This window comes from Acinonyx jubatus, chromosome D1, assembly GCF_027475565.1.
Source record: "Acinonyx jubatus isolate Ajub_Pintada_27869175 chromosome D1, VMU_Ajub_asm_v1.0, whole genome shotgun sequence".
Lineage (NCBI taxonomy): Eukaryota > Metazoa > Chordata > Mammalia > Carnivora > Felidae > Acinonyx > Acinonyx jubatus.
This window is the reverse complement of record NC_069390.1, coordinates 74,405,531-74,428,277: the sequence shown is the minus strand read 5'-3', so window position 1 is coordinate 74,428,277 and position 22,747 is coordinate 74,405,531. Positions and strand designations below refer to the sequence as shown.

The window sequence follows — 22,747 nt, the reverse complement described above, 5'->3', positions numbered from 1 at the left end:
CTCCCTCTACTGTTTGTGCTCTTACTCTCTCTCAAAAAAGACCCGAATTTCAGTTCTCTGAGTTATACACCCTGCTTTGGACTTGCTGACTGAAAAAAAAGTCAACCTCAAAGTAGGTTAGTAAAGGCTTTGTTCCCTGTCTTACCGAGGACTATATAGCCCAGCAGGCAGTTTTCCAGATTGCTCTGAAGAACGCCAAAGCTTGTTAGCTCACGGGGGATCATGTGCAAAAAGGGGAAGGAATATACCTGCCTACAGGCAGCTCTCTAAAGGTATCATTGCATGTCACAAGATCTAGTGTGGTTATAAAAATCAAGGTTTCCTAATTTCCACACAGACATGACAAAGACCCTTTTGTCACCTTAACATGTTAGTGCACAGACTGGACAGTTCTTCTCCCTCTGCCCCCGCCCCCACCCGTTCATATGTTGAAACCCTAGCCCCTCAATGCTACTGTATTTGGAGATAAGGTCTTGAGGAGATAATTATGAGCTCATAAGGGTGGGGTCCTAACACCATAGGACTAGTAGCCTTAGAAGAGGAAAAGAGACATATGTCGCCACCCTCACCCCAGCCCCACCCCAATCACCACATACACCAAGGAAAGCCACGTGTGGACGTGGCAAGAAGGCAGCTGTGTGCGAGCCAGGAAGAGTTCTCACCAGACACTGAATTGGCTGGAACCTCCACCTTGGATGTCTAGCCTCCAGAAAGAGGGTCCCTTCTCATAAGAAAGTAATTCTGTTGTGTAAGCCACCAGCCTCTGGGGTTCTGTTATGGCAGCCTGAGCTACTACAGGTCCAGAAGTGGGGTTGCTGGCTGGATCAGATGGTAATTCTATGCTTAATTTTTTGAGGACCTGACATCCTGTTTTCCATAGTGGCTGTACCATTTGACGTTCCCACTGACACAGAGCTGACTTTTGAACAGAAGGGAAGAGGGGGTGGGGACAGGGAAGAGCGCCTGAGGAAGAAGAGGGTCCTTTAAGGAGCAGGACATGAGGCTGCATCCGAGACGGGAGGGACGGTGGTAGAGATGAGCCTGAAGAAGCAGAAGTGTGTTCTTTATCCCCAAATCCGTGAAGACTCTCAAGGGATTTAAAATGGTGGGGGTGAGGTGGGGAGGGCTGGCATGACCGGATTTGTATTCTCAACAGTCTTGAGAGGAACGTAGAAGATGCTTAGGACAGGGAAAGACTATAAGAGAAATTCAGGAAAGAGGGGGTCAGAGGCTCGAAGATAGCTCTGGGAATGGAGGGAGGCCTCAGACAGATGTCAAGGTTGTACAGAAAGCTCAGAGACAGAGGGGCTGGGATTTAGGAGACCCTCCCAAGATGGCCCTATGATTCTCCCCCGTGGTTACACCTGTACAATCTCCTCCCCCTTAGTGGGCAGGACCTGGGACTCGATTCTAGGCAATAAAGCGCGTGTGATTTCTGCTGTGGAAATTGCAGGATCCGTGGGCCCTTAATCGAGGACTTTGTTCTTCGGTTGCTGCCAGACGGCTTGTGGAGAGTACCTAGTGAATCTCATGTGTCCAGCAGAGAGGAATACGGGCCTCCCCACGCATTTCAGGGCCCGTCTTCCTTGAAGAGAAGGCAAGAAGCAGGAAGACACATTTTTCACTGCTGAGAGAAGTTTTATTTAGGTGGGCATAACAGTGCAGAACCAAAACAGTGCTTCACCCTTCCCTACACAGCAGCCTTGATTTAGGGAGGGATCCATCTTTCATCCCTCCCTAAAGGGAGGCCGGCTGGATCAGAACGCAGAACTTGGACAGGCGGCTTACATGGAAATACAAAAATGTAACAGTGATAGCCACCAAACTGGAGAGTTTCAAGGTTCTTGTGCTTTTTTTAAGGACCGTTTTCTAACCATGATACGCTGTCATCCTTTGATCCTTGTGGAACAGAAAGTGATCGTTCTTACCAAATGATACAGCAAAAAGAGCATGCGTGTCTCTCTTTAAAAGTTCTGGAGATGTTTGGTCGTTGAAAAGAATGTGAATTACACCTAGAGCGCCGCTTTACAGAACCCCATTAGGCTGTAATTACGGTGCCTTTAAAAAACTCCGACTTGTAAACAGGAATTGATGGCTTCATCCTTTGTAGGGAACACTGGTGACACTGTCAAATTCTGCAAGGACTTTCCTCCTCTGGTGGGCAGGGGAGAGCACTCAAGGCATTAGAAACTCTTGTCGCTTTCAAGAACTTGAAGAACAATCACGGATCAAACACATGCTTTCAGTGACACAGTATTTTTACGGCTAAAGAGAGAACGCTGAAACAATACATTTCATTTCCAGCAGGCCGAACAAAGCAATCACGAATTAACATCTATTATGTTCCACAAATGACACAATATCATCTTTGCCAATCTTTTTTAAAGGTTTCACATCACTTGTGAAAAACAGGACCAAAAGGCCAACGATCGCCCAGAAGGAGCCACTTCATCTCCACGCCCTCAGAAGAACCCCCAATTACTGGCAATTGCGCATTTCAATCAACGTTCCTTTTCAAGAGGTCGTTCTGGGAAATAACGGAGATCAGGGGCTTTAAAACTTCAATTTCAAAAAAAAAAAATTTCATCACTGCAAGGCAACACTGAACTTGTACTGAACTTGGAAACTGGTCACAACTTCACAGTAAAAAGCCAAGGACTGTCATTACTTACATGTAGAGACCTAGTCATTTACAGAAATATTCCTCTCTCCACCGTGAGGCTGAGTCTCCCCTCTCGTCTCCTGCCAAGGACGGTTTGCCTTTTAAATCAACAGTTAGTTGCCAACAAACTAGGACTTCTCCTAACAGTGTGTTCATGTGTTCACCAAATATTTACACAACGTCCGTTACACTCCAGCCAGTCGCTGTGTTAGGAGCCTGCGGTACAGCACTAGATAACAACTCCCATCACTGTAGATATTCTGTCAACTGGGACTGACAATAAGCAAAATAAACCAACGCGAACACAGTTTAAAACGCATGCGGCAATCCACCCCCAGGAGCAGAACTCCCTGTCACAGGGCGGAGGCCGGCAGCGCCCCCACCCCACCTCCGCTCAGTGTTGGATAGGAGAGGATGCTCAGTGAACAGGGAGCTTCTACGAGCGAGCGAAACACAGACGTGCAGCAAGCCCTGCCGCACAGCTGGAAGTTCTCGCATTTTCACAGCACAGCTACAAAGGAGGACAAAGCATTTGACAAGGGCTGTGCTCACCCTCACCCGCACTCTAGAGAAGCCGGACAGGGGTTGCTCCGGGCCACTGCCAGCCACACGCACTCTCTTAGTTGACTTTTTCAGCCTGACTCTACAAAATGAAATCCATTCCTCAAAAGGTAGAGCACGCTCAAGAGTGCGCAGACATGATTTCACTAAATACGCAGCAGCTTTCCACGTGGACAAAGGGGCCTCCGTTCTGTGCCGTGCGCCTTGGTCTCCAGCCACAAGAGCACAGCTTCGTGGACGACGATGGCCCCTGAAGGTGTATTTAGTGTTGTGTGCATCCCAGAGGAAAGGGTTCGTAGCTTTAAAAGTATTGGCAAGGGGTCTGTAACTTCCTGGAGGCTTAAGAATGTCTACATTCCCGTCTTAAGATGGGAAGTCTCTGCCTTCCGTGTGGTAAAAGCGAACACGTGGCTGGATACTGCTTTCAGAATGATCCGTTCGAGGCCCAGCTGGTGCTTTACTAGGAAGACGTGAGCCGGAAACAAAGTCAGTCGCTGGGGTACACATTTAGGATCGGTCTGTCCCCTTTTAAATGACTCTTACCCTCAGAAAATGGGATGCTCAAAAGTAGTCCTGTAAGCCAGCAACTCACAGGAGATGAACGAGTTACCTTTCTTGATAACACTTTTTCCCAAGCCAGAATGTATGACCAGGCATCCACATCAGCCCCTTGGCTCCACGACTGTCGTTCACGGGCAACTCCATGTCCGCCACAGGCTTGCCCTCACCCGCAAGGCCAGGTGCAAAAGGCCAGTGGAGCTCCTACTACTCAAAATCGATACCTTATCGTTTTGTCTAAGCTTCAGACTGGAGTACTTGTGGCTAAAGAAACTCTGGGAAAAACTGCGACCAGATTCTTAAAACCACCGGCTACAGAGGCTACGGCAGAGAGGAAAACAATATGGCATCCACCAAGAACACAGAGCGTTTGCTGGAAGTTTTCTGGAAGGGCCTTTATTGTGGCTGCTCCTTTTTTGTACCTGCCTCTGCCTTTGCGGCCTTTGACTAGACTGTGAACTCCTCAAAGCTGTGCCTTATTCATCACAGCCACACAATCAGTGACTAGCAGGACTAGCCCGGGACATCGCAGACCCCACTGGAGCTCAGCAGGTGGGAACAGCAAAAAGGAACAGAGGTCAAGGACTCCAACCACAATCCTAATGAAAGGATTGCGTGTGCCAGGGCTTACAGAGCTGCTGTTTTCCTAAGATAATGGATCCACTTTTACTTCTTCAAAATACAAATAAGGGGCAGCCTGTAGAGAAGATGAAGCTTTTGTGGGGGCGGGGGAAGTATATGATAGAAAAATACCTCTCAGAAATCTTTTCCGAGTATAAAAAGAAACCAGTGAGGAGAACTGTGAACAGTGAACAGACACACACAGTGATACAAAAATGAGGGGAAATGGGATATTTAGGTTACTACCATTTCTAAATCACACTGTAATTCAATGGTAATAAATATCACGTAATAAGAATAATTTAAAGCACGGACTGCATCCTTAATACTTATTATTATTAGCTTTCCATCTCAGAAACCATCACAGAGGCACAGCTAAAATCCACTTCTGTGAATACTCTGGAGAGAGACTAGAATATGCTCAGAATATTCTCAGCTTATATAACTTTTGTTTTTCAAAAAACAGTAATTATATTAAACAACTATCGCTAAGAGTCAAACGTAAACTTTAGGTTCCTGAGGATTACTTACTTTAGAAATGTGTTAACGTCCTAAGAACAAACACAGGGAGATCCACAGATACGGTTTTAAAGAATTTTGTATAAAATGTAAACATAGTTAGGACCCACTTACATGGTTAGAAAGGGAAAAGTTTTTTTTAACATACTCTGAATCGGACTTAAATGTTTATGAAATAATGCTTGGGTGTTATATACCCGTTTTTAACATGTAGTCTATAATTCTCCATCAAAACCAGAACATCCTTCCCAAATGGCCTCAAGTTTGATATCATACACTTCTAAATTAAAATGAATTTTTAAAAGATATGCTCCAGTGTAAATAAACCGCTAAGTTGTTCTGGCTCCAAGCACGCCATATGGCAGATGTCATTCATATGTTCTGATCATAATAAGCAAAATGTCCCTTGTTTTAAGCATTCTGTGTTCCGCTCATTTAAGTAACATCCTGTTTCCATTCTTTTGACAGCAGAGGATTACCTGCAGAAAACCTCTTGGAAAACTGAGTTGCTGTGCACGTGCAGATTTCCCCACGGGGCCCTTTTTGCGGCATTCTTTTCCTGTACAGAAGTCACAATGAAGTATCCTTTGCACACATCTCGTTCACCAAGTCTCCCGTCAGAGCAGTGCATGGGCCCGCAGCCCTTCCCAGCAGAGTGAGACAAACCACGGTCAGCGATTTCAGTTAGCCAGGGTGACAAGCAGCAGTGTGAAGAGACACCAGCACCGTCCCCAGGTTAGGACACCACCGGGAGCAGGACTGCCTGTGGGTCGGTGGATGTTTCTCTTGTCCAACAGTTATTAACACAGAGGAGACTCAGATTAAAATTGTATCCTGACATGTTTATTATTTTTTCCTAAAACAAATTAAAAATAAGGCCTCCCAAAGTCCTTGCTGGTAGCTCTGAGTCTCACTGCACTATCTCCACAGAAAGGTGTCCCTCTGAGGCACTCAAAGGGCTAGGACTCTTTGATGAGCCTTTCCACTTTCCATTCGATGAGGACTTACACATCAACACTTGCTGTGGTTCACTTATCTCCATGGTGCTTCTCGTTGGAAGTCCATGAACCTTACTTCCACACCATTCTGTTGACCGTAATTTTCATCAGGGACTCGATAAGACAAGCTCAGTGTTTCTACCAAGAAGCACTGGCTGCAAACCAGCTGGAAACCCGACCGAGTGCTTCAGCCGTTACAAATCCCACCTCACAGAAGTCACAGATCTCAAGTTCAAAGGAAAAAACCTTCAGCAAGAAGAATCCAGAAGCCTCTGCCGAGCATCCTTCCCTCCATTGCTTACTTTAGTTTCACTGGGTGCATTCAAATCTGTCAAAATGGAAAACAAATATTGATGGCAGAAGTCACACAGCAGGAAGCCACAGCAGGAATTACTTTCCCTTCTAGAAATCTCAGCATTCTTTGCCTTACCGGCTTTTGCTTCTGAGCCAAATTTCAGAGCACAGTGAAGCTAGGTCAGCGCCACGACTAAATCAATGACCTTTCAGTCTCTTTGAAAGGAGGTGGAGAACAACAGGCAAGAGGCTCAGAGGTGCAGGGACAGAAGCAGCAGAACGGGACAAGCATGAGCGAGCATGACAGCAAGCAGGAATGCCTGAGCAAGAGGCAGCGCAGGAGACAGCGTGAGGAGGAAAAGGAGGAGAGAACAGTCTGGAGGAGGCACACCTTCCTGTGGAGGTCTGACCAGTTCTCTCCCTCCGTCACCCAGTAGGGGAGGGGTCTCACCTAAGACCACACAGGAGAATGGTTTAGGGACGCCGGGCCGGGGTAAAGACGGGATGGTTCGTGGAGGCCGGCCGCCTGGGTGTTCCGTGGGCTTCCTCAGCCTCTGCCCTGAGAGCTAACCCTACCTTTGAGCTCTGCTGTCGGGTCTTCCTCCTCCTGTGCCATCATCTCTACAGTCTCGGGTCCTCTGCCGTCGACAACGTCCATCTTGATCAGGCCAAGGTTCGTGAGGAGAAGCATTGGGTCGACACCCTGGCTGCTGCTTTTGATGTTCTCCAGCACCTTCAGACACTTGTAGGACTTGAGCTCACTTATGTTCTCCTCCAGGAAAAGATTGTAGAGACTCAGGTCGTTGTACCCTTCAGACTTGAAACGCAGGACTTCGAAAGTGGGCAGGATTTCGTACACTTTGAGAATGTCCGTCTTCTGTCGGGACGGAACACAGAGCGTGTAGACAACCACGGGAGCCAACAGGATGTACACCATGAGGTTGATAAAGCTGAGCAGCTGGAAGATGCCGACGGCGATGAGCTTGCACTGAAACCGCTCGGGGATGGTGGTGTCATTTCTCAGGATCCCCGACTTGATGCTGCAGACAAACTCATCTGAGAGGGAGGAGAGGCTGAAGTAATAGCCCAGGTAGATGCACGCTAACAGTATTATGCTGAGGGTCAGCAACCGGCAGCTGACGTACTTGATGATCAAATTGTTACAGTGTTTCTTCGTCTTCAAGTACTGCTCCACAATTGGGTATTTGAAGTGGCTTTCAGATATCTCCCACAAACTAAAGGGGGTGGGGGGAGAATAAAAACTTCAACCCTTACGAAGATCAAATGTTAAAGACGTACACACAGAGCAATATCACACTAAAAATCTCAAACACCTTTCCTCCCTCCCTACTTTACCTATAACTTCGCTGGGGTATCAGGGAATAAAATCCTGTTTAAAAAAATAAATAAATAAAATGCTCTCCCCCTTAACGTTTTAAAGGTCTGGTTCATTAAATGAGTTATAATTGTAAATCCTTAAAGTGCCTGGCACTCAGTAAATGCTAAATGTTGACTGTTTGATTCTACTACTTTAAAAAAAAAAAAAAAAACAACCTACAATTTTCTCAAGTGTGCAGAATAAAGACTTTCCAGCCTAACCAGAACATGCGCGCCTCCTGCAGGCAAGGGGGGTCAGGCTCCAGACGGACAGACCAGGGTCAGGTCCCAGCTCTCCCACTGGTAGCTATGGGAGAATGTTTTTATCTGGGGAAAAGGGGGGGGGCAGTAAATAAATGCAGTTAGTTGTAATGACATTCTGAGGGTTAAATGAGATAATGTACTAGGAGAGCTCAATGTGGTATCGGGAATATTAGCTATAAATACGATCACCATTGTTGATGACAAGAACCAGAGAAGACTGTGCAACAGGCAATGCACTGCCTACTCATTGCCCATTTTTCTCACCCCGGTTCTCCAAGCTCAGCAGCCCCATAATCCTCTGTGCTTCTCCATTGAGGAGCAGGTCAAAGCAAGCAAGTACGTAGCGCCTTAACCTGTTACCCTACCTACATCTGCCTTCCAGACCACAAGACGGCGGCATTGCTCGCAAAAAGGGAAAGTTTCCTGATGTGAGGACAGGTGCGGAGGCAGGCAGGTGGGGGTGAGATTCGCGGGGGCGGGCCTTCCAGGCTCCCACAGCCTGTCTGTAGGTGGATGACCGCCCCCCCCCCATCTAGTACAGTGCGAACCGTAAGCCCAGAGGGGCAGGAGAAGGGCTGAGACGTCACACCCCAAAGCCTGATGAGAAACGAGCCGGGGGCTGAGTTACCTTTGTCCTGTGTTCTCATTAACACCTGGAACGGGGCCGGGACCGTCTCTCATGTCCTGATCACACAGGCTCTCTGCGGCTTTAATGGAGCGGTTGTATACTTTGTCAAGTTCTTCCATGATAAACTTCAAATCTGAGCAAAGATGAGGAGCTGCTGCAAAACGCCAGAACAGGGAGGGCAGGTACAGGAGGATGGCGACCAGGAGCAGGATGTAGGGGAAAAACTGGAAAACAAGAGAGCAAATCATGGGTTCAACAGGTGCCCCACTTAAGTAAACAAAGTGTACCAGTGCTGCTCTCACTTTTCTCACTTTGAGACAATGTGCACGCGCATGTCAATTTCGGAAATAGGGCTCATTACCTCGTAACCATTTTTGGCTGAATTCACCTGTGCAGCTACTTAACAGCGGTAACTACCTTTTTTTCCCCCTCCAAAAGACTTCAATTTGAAATAACTGGCAACTACACAGTGACGCATGGTGCCTCCGCCCTAATCACGGAAGGGAACAAAAAAATAAAATTACTCCCGCGGCCTTTAGAGTAATTCCTCAGTAAAATCCCAATTAGGGAACGGATAAATGTCACAGTGGTCTCTGGTGGTTTTTGGGTTTTCATTGCCATGGTGTTAGGAGGTCACTAATCTTAGAGCTCTTTTCTTTCTCCTCTCTCTAGAATTTGGGAGAATGACCCAGGAATGCAGACCTTATCCAATACGAATTAGAAAAATTGTGGCTTCAGTGATCCAATAGTCACCCCTATTAAACAGCTGGAATAAGCCGTTAAAATTCACAGAATGCAGAATAGGCCTTCCATGCTGGACACTCCTGAGGACCACCCAACACCCTCATTTTACAGTGGAGTAATCTCAAGTCCAGACAAGCCAACCGTGACGGGCAACAGACATGTGGAGAGCATCTGGATGTGGATGTACGTGCAAAACAAACACAGAGGGGTTCAGGAGTCAGAGAAAGCAAAGAGCACCCGGTCACCAGGTCCATCCAGCCTTAGGAAAGGCTTAGCCCTGAGAGAAGATAAAGGAACACCATGTACCGCAGTTAGCACGGACCTGAGATTTAGTCCAGCTTAAGCATTCTTGGGTACTGAGGTCACTGAGCCTCTCACTCTCAGAATGAAATGGTTGTGTGATACAAGTATTATGAAGACTAAATTAGATGGTATATGAAAAGTGTTTAGCGTGGTGCCTGGCATGTAAAATGCAAGACAGCACACCAGCTAAAACCAACAGAAGAGCCACCTGGTGGGCACGTGATCTTTAGTCCTCGCATGGGCACTGATAAGGCCTTTATCGATGGCTTTACTCTCAAAGGGGAAGAGGAAGCCCAGAACAGCTCCTAGCCACAGAGGACAAAGTGAACCCACGGCCATGCCTTTCCCACTGGAATATGCTGCAAATTATTTCTCTGGAAAATTTCTCCCGATCTTTGGCTTGGTCTCCAATTGCCTCAGAGTTGTGACAGTGATGGCCTTGAGATGACACAGAAGTCCCACCCCACAGATCTCTAGGGGCAGGCAGCTGGCCCAACACCGTGACTCTCACTGTAAAATCAGATGTACGGAGCGTTCTCAAGTAACACTCATCTGGTTTTCCCGCTGTTACCACTTTACATTTCCGTGGTATACTTGTCAACACTAAGAAACCATCATTGACCAAATTTCAGACTTTCACTTGGATTTCTCCAGTGTTCCCATTATTGTCTTCTTTCTGTTCAGAGATCCAGTTCGGGGTCTATCCGTGACATTGAGGCGTCGTGCCTCCCTCGTCTCCTTGATTCTGTGACAATTTCTCAGGTCTTTCCTGGTTTTTCATGTTTTCCATGCTTTTCATTTAAAACTAACACATAAAGTAGCACCTAAAAGTTCACAGAAGAAATGGGTGATACGGATATAGTTATCAGAATATTAAACAAATTTGTGTGTGCTTATTAACACATTAAGTAGGACCTACCCGTGCTGTACCACCAACTCTGAAGTGGTGAAGAGATCTGTGACAGAATCACAGAGTCCACAAATACCATGATGGATCGTTGCTTCCATGGTACATGTTTTCTGAGGTTAAGTTTTAGTCAAGAAAGGCATAAAAAATAAAGCTGTGACGTGTCTTCCTACCCTTGTTCCCGGATTCCCTGCCACCACTTGGAGCCCACGCTCGGAATTCCCGCCCCACAGGAAAGATGGCAATGGCACAACGCCTCTGAAACTCTGCAAAGCCCCTTCACCAGTACAGGCACTTCAGTCTGTACTGGGCATGGGATGGGGTTTCTCAAAATGATTCAACCCATGTGCAAAGGGCCGCTACACAATGACAACCGTGACAGGCTGCGATTCCATGAATTTCGGCTACATAATTCGTAGCTGGCTGCGGTGAGAAGCTCTGTTCCTTCAATCCTTGCATACTCCAAAGGGGGGTAAAAATGGGATAAAAATGTAACCGTGTGATATAGAGTCAGTGCTGCTCCCAAGACCAAGAGAACCTGGCATTTTCTTTGGAAACTACAGAGGGAACACGATCTCTAATTTGGGACTGCGGAGTAGTTTCAGAAGTCACTTTTGTTTCTAGGCAATTTGAATTAATAGAATTTTACCACAAACTGTTCTTCTGAGTTAAAAAGTGCCTGTTTACAATCTGTGGCAATTTTCCCAACATGCCTAGGTGGTACAAGAATTAGTACCAATGAATAGATCAACATAGCTCATTGTAATTGGAAAAAATGAATGTTTAAGGGTATTTACATATAGGGTGTTTGCTTTCGCTTCCAATATCCCTGTACCTTGATCACCTCTGTAAGGAATGTAGTTGAATGGCCCACTCCTTGGTTTTCCCCACAGTGAAACCTCTTTTTCGTTTTCATCAAAAAGGAAAATGTAACTCTGTAACAAGGTATTAAAATCGATTCAACAGCAACAGGAATCCAAAACAGCATTAAATTACAGTCTTTAAAATCCTTTTGTCCACATAAAGAACAGGGAAAAACTGCCAAGCTTTACGAGTGCATCTGCTGGGTGGGAATGGCTTTGTCCGTAAGCTTTGTCTGCTCCCAGTGAGGTCCGAGACACCGAGCATCTCTCAAGGCCACGGGGGTCCGTTAATGTGGTTCATGTTAACACCGAGCCCTTCCAGTGACAGTGAAGCTTCTCGAAACCACCAAAAGGAAGCACAATGCCCAGTCTGTGTGCCTTAAAAGTTTGCGTTGTTTCCGGAAGGGGTTGTAGTTAGAACAACAGAAGCTCCAGATGGAAGGAAGTGTGGAGAGGCTCTGGTACAGCCTCCTTCCACATTCGAGTCACCCCGACCTCCTCTAAGGCGAAGAAGCATCCAGTTAGGACTGACCATCTCCTCCCCTGAAATGTATGTGATCGCTTCTTACGGGATTAAATGCAGATGGGTAATTTCTTTCAAAAGCATCTGGGCTGGGGGCACCCGGCTGGCTCAGTCAGTGGAGCACGTGACTCTTGATCTCGGGTATGAGTTCGAGCCCCACACTGGGTGTAGAGATTACTTAAAGAAATAAAATCTTTAAAAACAAAAGGCAAACCACCTCCCACTCCGGAAAACCACATCTGGGCTGGAAGCTTGGCCCCTGCAGACAAAATGCACAGAGTCTGCTCCAGGACCACATAGGCCAGATGGGAATGCAAGCTAACGATTAAACAAAACATAAAAGTGAAGGCCACTAAATACATAGGTACTAAGTAGCGAGCAACTTGAAATGTCCTTGGGGAGCTCAGGGAAGGCTTCATAAAAGAGGTGACATCTGAGCTACGTCTTCAAGTACTGTGAGGCAATAACCACAACAACAAAAACCCCCAAAATAATTCCATAAGTATATTGAGACCCAGCTCAGATTTCACCTTCTTGTGGCCCTTCAGACACACTCCTTCCTCTGCATGGAATTCTCTTTTTCTGCCAAGTGAATTCCTACCCGTCGAGGGCACCAAAGCAAATGAGTGAGCCCATGGTGAGGACACAGTAAGAGCTGAGGCTGGAAGAATGTACTAGGGTTGAATGGGGTCCCCCCCTGCCAAACTCATGTCCACTTGGAACTCAGAATGTGACCTTGTTTGGAAATAGAGACTTTGCGGATCTAATTAGTTAAAATGAGGCTGTACTATATCAGAGTGGGACCTAATCCAGTAACCGATGTCCCTCTAAGAAGACCATTTTAAGACACAGAGACACACAGGGGAGACTGGAGTGATGCATCTACAAGCCAAGGAACGCCACAGATGGCTGGCCACCACCAGCCACTAGAAGAGAGGCACACAACTCTCCCTCTGAGCCCCCAAGAAGGACCCCACCGTGCTGACACCTTCATTTCCAACTCCTGGTCTCCAGAAATATGAGAGAATGAAGTTCCATTGTTCCAAGCTACTGAGTTTGTGGTAATTTGTTACAGTGGTCCTAGGAGACTCATATGCAGGGTAAGCAGGAACTAAATTACGAGGCCCTCACCTTCCCACATCATACACAATGGGAAGCCACTGGTGGGGGGGCACGAGGAAAATTTATTTTGGAAAGATTGCTTCAGCCGTGGAGAAGGGAACACACTGGAGGGGAGAGAGACAAGGCAGTTGGTTGCTGCGACGGAGAGGCGGGAAGTGATATGCACTGAACTGAGGCAGCAGCCGTGGGGAGAGGGGAAGACATTTAAGAGCTATCAAAAGCAAGAGACGGACATTTCAGTGCCTACCTGGAAGTGAGGGATGCAAGAGGGAAGAACAGAGGCTAATTCTACATTTCTAGCCTATGCAAGGGTGTGGGTGATAGTACCATTAGTTGCAATAAAGAAGCAAGAAGGAACAGATTCCAAGCAGAGGGGAGTGAGGTGGGAGGCAGACCCAAGAAGATGAGAAATTATGAACATAAGCTACTCACACCCCAGAACTCTAATCCTAGTGGAGAGTAAGTAACTGGAAATAAAAGAAAAAACTCCAGCCAACCTTACAATTGAGGATTTTGTAGCATATGGATGGTTGAAGCCAAGAGTGACCGAGATCATCCAAGGAGAATATGTAGAAGGAGACAAGAGAATAAGAGAGGGACATGGAATCCTAACATTAGGGTCGGGCAAAAAGAGAACCCTGGAAGACATGGGAAGGAATGGTCAGAAAGTAGGAAGCAGGTAAACCAAGAACAAATTGCACTGGGGAAGTGATGTAAAAAGTGACACAAAAGATGTCTGCTCTTGTTTGCATGTTTTTCAGATAATAGCCCACTTTTTTTTTCAGTTTATTATTTTGAGAAAGAGAGAATGTGAGAGAGAGAGAGAGAGAGAGAGAGAGCGTGCACGCAAGGGGAGGGGCAGAGAGAGAGGAAGAGAGACAATCCTGTGCTATTAGCACAGAGCCCAGCGCAGGGCTAGATCCCATGAACCATGTGATCATGACTGAAGCTGAAATCAAGAGTCAGAGGCTTAACCGACTGAGCCACCCAGGCGCCCCAGAGAGAAACCCACGTTAAAGATAATCCCAAATGTAGGAAGTCACGAGTGAAGGTCTACCCAGAAGGCCAATGAAATGCGTTCCACGAGCAGCTTACAGAGGACAGAGAAGGAGGTGGTACGCCATTCTATTCTGTGCTCTTGGGAAGACACCCAAGGCAGTGGGCTTCATGATTCATAACATTCTAGGAAGGGCCTAGAAGGGCCACAGGAGAGACCTAGGGAAGACAGGATGGTGAGCAAAGCACTTAGGCGTGGAAGTAGAAAGAGACTCCTGACAACAGAATTAATACCAAGTCACAAGGAAGCAAGGAAAAACCTTCCTAAAGATCTGTATCAACATGGAATGAACTGTCCTGTGAGGCAGGGAGTTCCCTTTCAATGAATCATCTGGGAGGGCTTTAGAATTTTAGATTAGGGGCGGGCAAAGGGCCAGACAGTAAATGTTTGTGAGCTATATGACCTCTGTTGCATACGTGAAACCAGACATAGGTAATGTGTAAAGGTATGGGCGTGGCTGTGTTCCAATAAAACTATTTGCAGAAACAGGTGATCGATGGGCTGGATTTGGCTGGAGCGTTTAGGCCATTGTTGGTCAATCCCTTGCTCCTGATCCTTGCTTCTCAAAGAATGGTCCACAGACCAGCAACGTCAGTATCACCTGAGAATTTGTTAGAAAGGAAAAATGCAGGCCCTGTCAGATCTACTGAACCTGAGTCAACATTTCAACAAGTTCTGCAGGTGATTTTCATACACACAGAATTTGGGAAACACTGGTCTAGATGAGGGGTACCCACACGGGAGCCCAAGTTGGGCCAGCAGTATCTGAATCTCCTGGGAAGCTGATGAAAACCATATTCCTGGCCCTCAGGATCCTAAATTTTCACACACCCCCTACCCCCCCACCCCAGATAATGCTAAGGCTTGGAAACCTCTGGTCTGGGAGCCTCAGAGGACCCTTCTAAACTAAGTTTCTGTGAATCCACTTAAAGGAAATAAAGATTTGTCCATTCTATTAATTTTATTTTCCTGTTCTGTTGCTTTTTTTTTTTCAGTCAAAACCCTGCTTTCCTGTTTCTGAAAAAATCTTGCCTAACGGTTTGCCTACATTGTGAGCTTGAACAAAGAGAAAAGAGCACTGAAAGAAAGAGAGAAAGAAAAAAAAAAAAAAAGCAAGAAAGCAGAAAGAAAGAAAAAGAAAATGCCGGTTATCAAACAGTCCTGGAGGTCCTACAGCACCACCTGCTGGTCCCCCCTGAAAGCACACTCATTTCCACAAATCTATTTCCTCAGAGGTACTGGAGGCTACCGGAAAGAAATGGAGTAGGAGAGAGTAGGGGGAGGAAGAGGAAAGGAGACATGGAATAAACAGCTGGGGAGAAAGAAAGTACAGCATTAATTATACCAGGACCACACACTACACTGATGTACACTTAAAGATTACACTGACTCATTTCTTTGGGGGGAATTTGGGTCTCCTGGTTTGAAGTCTGGCATCAGAACTGAACTGAGAAGTGTTCATATAAACCTGGTGCCTCTAAGGCTCTCGCCCTGGACTCAGAATGCTCCTGGAGAAGGAACTCAGGTTCTGAACAGCACATAGAAACCGCCTCACTCTCCTCCTCCCTTCCACACATGTGATTTGAGCACCCATTATGGGCTATGCTGTCCCAGAGTGCACTGATGAGGGACACGGGCATGGTCTCTACGTGCATGGAACCTGCAGTCTTAGAAATAAAGGATCAGGGGCACCTGGGTGGATCAGTCAAGTGACTGACTCTTGATTTTGGCTCGGGTCCTGATCGCACAGTTCATGGGTTCGAGTTCCACATCAGGCTCTATGCTCACAGCGCGGAACCCACTTTGCATCCTCTGTCTCCCTCTCTCTACCCACCTCCCCCTGTTCTGTAATAAATAAATGTTAAAAATAATTTTAAATAAAAAGAAATGAAGAATCAATTAAGTAGACTTCAGGCAAGTAATTGCCGCGTCCCATGGTGACTGCAGGAAAAGCACAGACTGCTTGGGAGTGCACAGTATTGACCAGGGTGTGTGTGGTGCAGCCGATGTTTTGTTGGTTAACACCCCATTTTTAGGATCTCACTGCTTTTAGGCAGGGTGTGCGGTCTACTGTCCACACAGTGGCCTCATGGTCTTATTCCTGGAGACTTCACATTGACCCGCCTGGCCCTGAAAGCAAGAAGCCTCCATCTAGAGATCCAGAGGAAACTTCCAGGTGGAAGCTGAGAGCAGAATCATACAATAGGAGGTGGCCAGATTAGAGGGGAGGAGGGGTCAACGGAAGATGCGTGTGAAACAGCCAGGAAAGGTGAGAGCTACAGGAAGTCAGGGTCCCGGGGGCCCAGGGATGGTGGGGATGGGCCCAGAAGTGAGGCTGGGATGGTTCACAGGGCCCAGTGGCAGAGAGAAGCTTGGAAGCCAGAGTAGTTTGTCTTTTGAAAGAAATACAGACATTTTGTAGGGACTCTGGGGGGGGGGTTTGTTTGGGGAAATGACAGAGTCAGAAAGGCAGGACCTCAGAGGGCAGGAGGTGGGGGCAGGGAGTGGGGTCCCCTCTTTAGTTCCAGGTAATGAGTGAGGCGGCCACGGGATGAGGCAGACATGTGGAGAGGGGGTCAGAGTCCTTGGAGATCAGACAGTGGATGGGATACTGGATGCACCTTCGGGGAGGACAGAGTTCTCCTGGGACGGGAATGTCTATGAGCCACTACCGCAGTCGTGAACGAATTGGGGTGACAGAGGATGACAGCAATGGGGGGGGTGGGGAATGACGTAGCCAGGTGTCAAGAATAGCTCAGGAGGGATTTTACATGAAGGAAGCGCAGCAGGGGTAAGGAATAAAGACATGGGGAGAAGACACACACCTTCGTGCCCACCTGGAACCAAAGACCTCCTTGGTTCCACCAGCGGGTGGGCCCCCTGCTGGACAGCCCTTCTGCCAGAAACTCCCTTTCTGTGTCGAGCCAAAGTTCAGCCACTGGTAGCTACCCCCAGGTTAGAGTGCACACTCTGAAGCCATACAAATTAAGCCTTCACCTTCTCACATGTGAGAAACACCTGAAGTCTGAAGGCGGTCCTGTGCTTTGCCACCACCTGGCCATGGGGCCTTGCACACAGCATCGACTGCTCTGGCCCTTCAGGAGATGGGGAGCCTGGCTCACAGGGTGCCTGCTGGCTTAGCAATCAGGAGTCGGCTAAATGTGGAGAAGCCAAGAGAAAGCCACCGGGAAAGATGTTCTAAACTTGAGAAAGAATCTGGCAACTCCACATCTGGGTATATACTCACAGGAGCTGCAAGCAGGGACTCAGACAGGTGTCTGTACCCCCCATGTTCAGGGCAGCATTCATCGCAATTGCCACAAGGTGCAAGAAAGATAAGCACCCACGGCTGGATGCGTGGACACACACAGCATGGCGCATACAGACACACACACACACACACACACACACACACACACACGATGGAATATTATGCAGCCTTAAAAAGGCAGGGAGTTCTGATCATGCTACCATATGAGTGAACTTTGGAGACATGCTGACTGAAACCATCCAGATGTAAAAGCGCACAGACTGCGTGACCGTGGCTATCTGAGGTGCCTGGAAGAGGAGATAAGACTCAGAAGGTAGAATGGTGGTTGCCAGGAGCTGGCGGAAGGGAAAAGCAGGGAGTCGGTGTCTAAGGGGCACAGAGTTCCGGTTTGGGAAGCTGAGAAAGTTCAGATGGATCTTGGCAATGGTTGCACAACATGGCGAACGTACTCTGTGCTGCCCAACTGCACACCTAACAGGGGTTAGGAAGGTACATTTTCCGTGGTGTGCATTTGACCACAATTAAAAGAAAAAAGCCGAAGACGAAATCAATGTGAAAATAAAGCAGCTGCGATCACAGAATCTGGCTTGGCTAACAAAGCCCCATGGACATTCAAATCTGACATAGCTTTTATTTCCCCTCCAATGAGGCCGGAGTCCCAATTTCTCTAACCACCTGCACCAGCTCCCTAGGGCTGCCCTAACCGTGTCCCACGGGCTGGATGGTTTAAACAACAACGTTGTCTCTCAGAGTCCGGGTAGCCGGACGTCTGAAATCAAGGTATTGGCAGGTCTTGCTCCCGCCAGAGCCTCTGGGGGATGACCCGTGCCCGTCTCTTGCAGAAAGTGGAATCAGGGTTCTTGGCTCACGGCACCATAGCTCTGCGCTAGGTCTCTGCATCACACGCCATCTTGTCCCCGGTGTCTCGCATCTCTCCCCTTTGTGTGTGTCTGCGCCCAAATGTCCCCCAATCAGGAAGACACCAGCCATACTGGACGAGGGGCCCACCTTACTCTGGCAGGGCCTCACCTCGACTGATTCCACCTGCAACAAGCCTATTTCCACCAAAGGGCCCATTCGAGGGGACAGGCGTTAGGACATCAACAGACCTTTTAGGGGATACAATTCAGGTCACACCCCCACCCAAATGAAGACTTCATCTCCATCCCCCGGCAGCACCTGACACGGTACTATGTTGACACAGGCCTTCCTCACAGGACCTCCTGGCTTTCCTTCCTGCGGCGCACAGCCTTCACGTTTTCCCCACCAGCCGCGGCTCGGACTCCTCGGCCAACTTCTCCTCCTCCCCCTCAGACACTGCCCTGTCTGCACGCACGCCCTAGGAAACCCCAGCGTTGACTACCACCTCCCTCTGACACACTGTCGCGGGTGCCTCCACACCCCTCTCGCCTTGGACCTCGGGACACCACGGCCCACGGCCTACCTAACATCGTGCCGCTCACCGAGCAGCTCTGACTGCATGTGTGCAGAACCGTTTGGCTTTCCTCCAAAACCTTCTCCCTCCCCAGACTTCTTCAAAGGGGCGAATGGCCTCACCTTCTTCACCCACTGCCTAAATCCTTGGGCGTGCCGTGTCCATGACTCTGACCTTTCCCTTGTCCTCTGTGTCCCACTGGCACATCTTCCAAGATGCCCAGAATCTTTGTACTTCCCACCACCCCCACTGCTATCCCCTGAGCCCGCAGGACAGCAAAACGCTCCCACGAGCCCAATGCGGCCACAGATGCATCTGCATCTCCGCAGAGTAACTGCCAGACCTGCCTTGATGAGAAAATGGACCATGTGGCCCTTCACAGAAAAGCTCGCTGACCCCTAGTCTAAACACGGATGTCACCTGTGACTGTCCTTCACTGTGGTCCTCCAGCCAACAACAAAACACCTGTGTTGCTTTTAGATTGTTCTTTCCCTTTCTCATGCCAACAGCTCCCCTTCTTTTCTGTCTCCTGATCAAAAGCCTCAATCTGCCTGCCAGGCTGCTCCCTCCCTGCCTCCCTCCCTCCTTTCCCTCCCGCACTCCACCTCTGAGGATTGTCTCCTGGAAACACCATATTCCCCGATCAAGGAACTGCAGTGGCTCTCACTGTTTCCAGCACTTAGCCTACACACACCTGTTAAGTTTTCAAAGGTCCCGTATAACCTGGGCTTACCCTGTAGAGTCAGTCGAGGCCCCGCTGCCCCCCAACAGGACAAGCCGGCGCCCTCCCCTGTGCCAGAAGGTGCCACAGGCCCTCCCCAGCCAGTGCACCGTTGGTGCAGCCAGTCCACTTTCTTACTGCCGTTGGTATCTGAATGTGTGCCAAACTCTCTCATATTACACAATCTCCCAGAGGCTCCCAAACCTTCCCTCCAGCTACCACCCAGCTTATTGCTCTCTCCTCCTTTTCCCAGAGAGAGAGATTTTCTGGGGGGAAAAAATCTGAAGGAACTATCTACCACCATCATCTTCACCTCCTCACCTCACCGTTCACCCACTGCTTCACTAAAATCACCTCTGCCGGGGGCACTAATGATTTCACCCACGCCAGTAAGCCTGCTTCACTCCTACTGCACCATCCCCTCTGCAAGGGCACTGAACAGAGTTCACTGCTCTGTCCAAGAACACTCTCCCCCAGGCTTCCGTGATAACCACACTCTTCTTTTCCCATCTCGCTTCTGGAATACTCCTTCTCAGCGTCTTCGTTACATATCTGTCTTCCCCACCAAACAGGGAGCTTCCTGAGGAAGGGGCCGCGTCATGTGTGGCTCTCTGATGCCACACATACATTCTAGTATACGGTAGGCAGGACGTCAGTGAATGTGAGCTAAAATCAATTGTCATTTACTGTTTTCAGCTCAAGAATTTTCACTCTCTGGCTAAAAGGAACAAATCAGGAGACTAGAGATGCTGGCGAGGATGTGGAGAAATGGGAACCCTCTTGCACTGTTGGTGGGAATGCAAACTGGTGCAGCCACTCTGGAAAACAGTGTGGAGGTTCCTCAAAAAGTTAAAAATAGATCTATCCTATGACCCAGCAATAGCACTGCTAGGAATTTACCCAAGGGATACAGGAGTGCTGATGCATAGGGGCACTTGTACCCCAATGTTTATAGCAGCACTTTCAACAATAGCCAAATTATGGAAAGAGCCTAAATGTCCATCAACTGATGAATGGATAAAGAAGTTGTGGTTTATATATACAATGGACTACTACTTGGCAATGAGAAAGAACGAAATACGGCCTTTTGTAGCAAAGTGGATGGAACTGGAGAGTGTTATGCTAAGTGAAATAAGTCATACAGAGAGAAGCAGATACTATATGTTTTCACTCTTATGTGGATCCTGAGAAACTTAACAGAAGTCCATGGGGAAGGGGAAGAAAAAAAAAAGAAGGTTAGAGAGGGAGGGAGCCAAAGCATAAGAGACTCTTAAAACTGAGAACAAACTGAGGGTTGATGGGGGATGGGAGGGAGGGGGGGGGGTGATGGGTATTGAGGGGGGCACCTTTTGGGATGAGCACTGGGTGTTGTATGGAAACGAATTTGACAATAAATTTCATATTTAAAAAAAAAAAGAATTTCCACTCTCTTGAAATGCTCCATATCATCAGTATTAATACTAATACTATAGTATTAGTGATTATTCAAATGGGGTATCTGCTCTTATGTGGATCCTGAGAAACTTAACAGAAGACCATGGAGGAGGGGAAGGAAAGAAAAAAGTTAGGGAGGGAGCCAAACCATAAGAGACTCTTAAAAACTGAGAATAAACTGAGGGTTGATGGGGCACGTAGGGGGGAGGGTGGGTGATGGCCACTGAGGAGGGCACCTGACAAATAAATAAATAGGGTATCTGATCAATTTATCAACTGGATATCCTGTGGGTCTGTTTCTAGTTCTGATTTTTCTCTTGGTTTTCCTGTGTATCAGCTGCTGAAACTACACGTGAAAAACCAGACAAGAGTTTGAGGCTCTGGATGAAGTTACCTACTTCTGGAAAAGATTTATTTTTGCTGCTGGCTGGTGGGCAGACTCGAGATGCTGACAGTCCCCGTATCTCCTCATTCAGTCAGTACTGAAAGTGATTCAAACCAGGACGCTGGTCCCCATGAGGGCTGGTCTAATTTAGGATCACCCCTTACTCCCTAGCAACGGGCTCTCGAGCCTGGGGTGTGTTGACCAAGCTCCTTTCAACTTGGCTGTGTCAACTCTTAATTTTTGCCCCAAGCCCTGTGGATCTGGAAAAGTCTCTCAGCCAAACTTCCATCCAAACAAGCTAGCCTACTACCACCAGAAAGCTCCTTAGTGTCTCACTAACACTGGACACCGGGGGCTTGGCTGCCCACACCACTCTACAGGGCTTCTCCTCCTACACGGCAGGGGCAGTGGATGGCCAGGGACCTGACTGTGGTCAGCAACTAGTCCTGAGTCCTCGGCTTGTCTCTCTAGGTGTCCTTCACCTTATACTGCATCAGAACCCTTGTTTCTTCCTACTTTCAAAGTTTCACAGTCTCTAACATCCCTAACATACGCTGGACACGCCAGATGATACATTCTTCTTCTGCGGCTCTGTCAGTGCCCAGCTTCCTTCCTTCCCCTAAGAGCGTCACAACACAGAGACCCACGTCAAAACAGCATGGATTCTGACGTGCAGACAAGGCTGTTCAGCTTCTGGAACTGTACCCATTCCTATAGAATATCTTTATTATTTGCTGGCCTGGCTACTAAGACCTACAGTGTTGACGAGGACCCAGCTAGCCCTAAGGCTAAAAGTCAAAGAGCAAAGCCCAACCCCAAAGAAGAAAGCAGCCACTGTAGGCATCACTCTGCCTGGTGGCACACAATAAATTAACACGAGGGGATGAGGCCTGAGTCATAGCAAAGGACTTAAATTGTTCTTTTTTTACAAAGGATGCGGTGTGTTCAGCAACAGGTCAAGGCCAGAGTCAAACTTTTCAGCCTTTGGCTTTTCAGAAACTAAAGCAGCACTCTTTCCTCAGTGGAGGAGAACACCAGAAGAAACACAAACATTCTTTTTGTTTTCATGATGGATGGCAGAACCAGTGGTTGAAAATGATGACGGGTTGATACACAGTCCTACTTTCACACGCATGGAGAAGACCTACTCGAGCCGTGTCATGACACAAAAAACGTTCTGCACAAACCCGCTGACTCCGGCGCCGGTTCCTCACCGCCCATACCCCATGTTACCCCCCAACTCCATCACTCCCTGACCAGGGAGCTCCTGACGGGGCCTCTTCTCTGTAGGACACTGGAGTCTCCTATGTAGTATGTCTCCCCTTCCTTGCGGAATGTGGACCCGTCAAAACGCCAAGGAATCAATCCCTGCAGCTCTGTCGCAGCCAACACCCCCAGAAGGAGTCATCACTAGGCTTCCCGATGCTCCAGCAACGCACTGGCGAGAAGACACCAAATTGTATGTTGGCGGCCACTTTCCCCAAGGGACCCTGGGAGCAG

The 22,747-nt window shown here is 48.0% G+C and overlaps 1 protein-coding gene and 1 long non-coding RNA gene across 2 annotated transcripts in view; one reads left to right on the top strand and one right to left on the bottom strand.

Moving 5' to 3' along the window:
• Positions 1-5,528, top strand: part of LOC113593801 (uncharacterized) — a 65,866-nt gene extending 60,338 nt beyond the window's left edge. The window contains exon 6 of the long non-coding RNA XR_008290542.1: positions 5,390-5,528. This is a non-coding gene — a long non-coding RNA (uncharacterized LOC113593801). The remainder of the gene's footprint in view (positions 1-5,389) is intronic.
• Positions 5,529-5,742: 214 nt separating this feature from the next.
• PANX1 (pannexin 1) overlaps positions 5,743-22,747 on the bottom strand; it is a 45,978-nt gene continuing 28,973 nt past the window's right edge. Inside the window, exons 3-5 of the mRNA XM_015085308.3 lie at positions 8,483-8,706; positions 6,790-7,448; positions 5,743-6,247 (exon numbers count right to left, since the gene is read on the bottom strand). Coding sequence (XP_014940794.2) covers positions 6,168-6,247; positions 6,790-7,448; positions 8,483-8,706 — 963 coding nt within the window. The 3' untranslated portion in view covers positions 5,743-6,167. The remainder of the gene's footprint in view (positions 6,248-6,789; positions 7,449-8,482; positions 8,707-22,747) is intronic.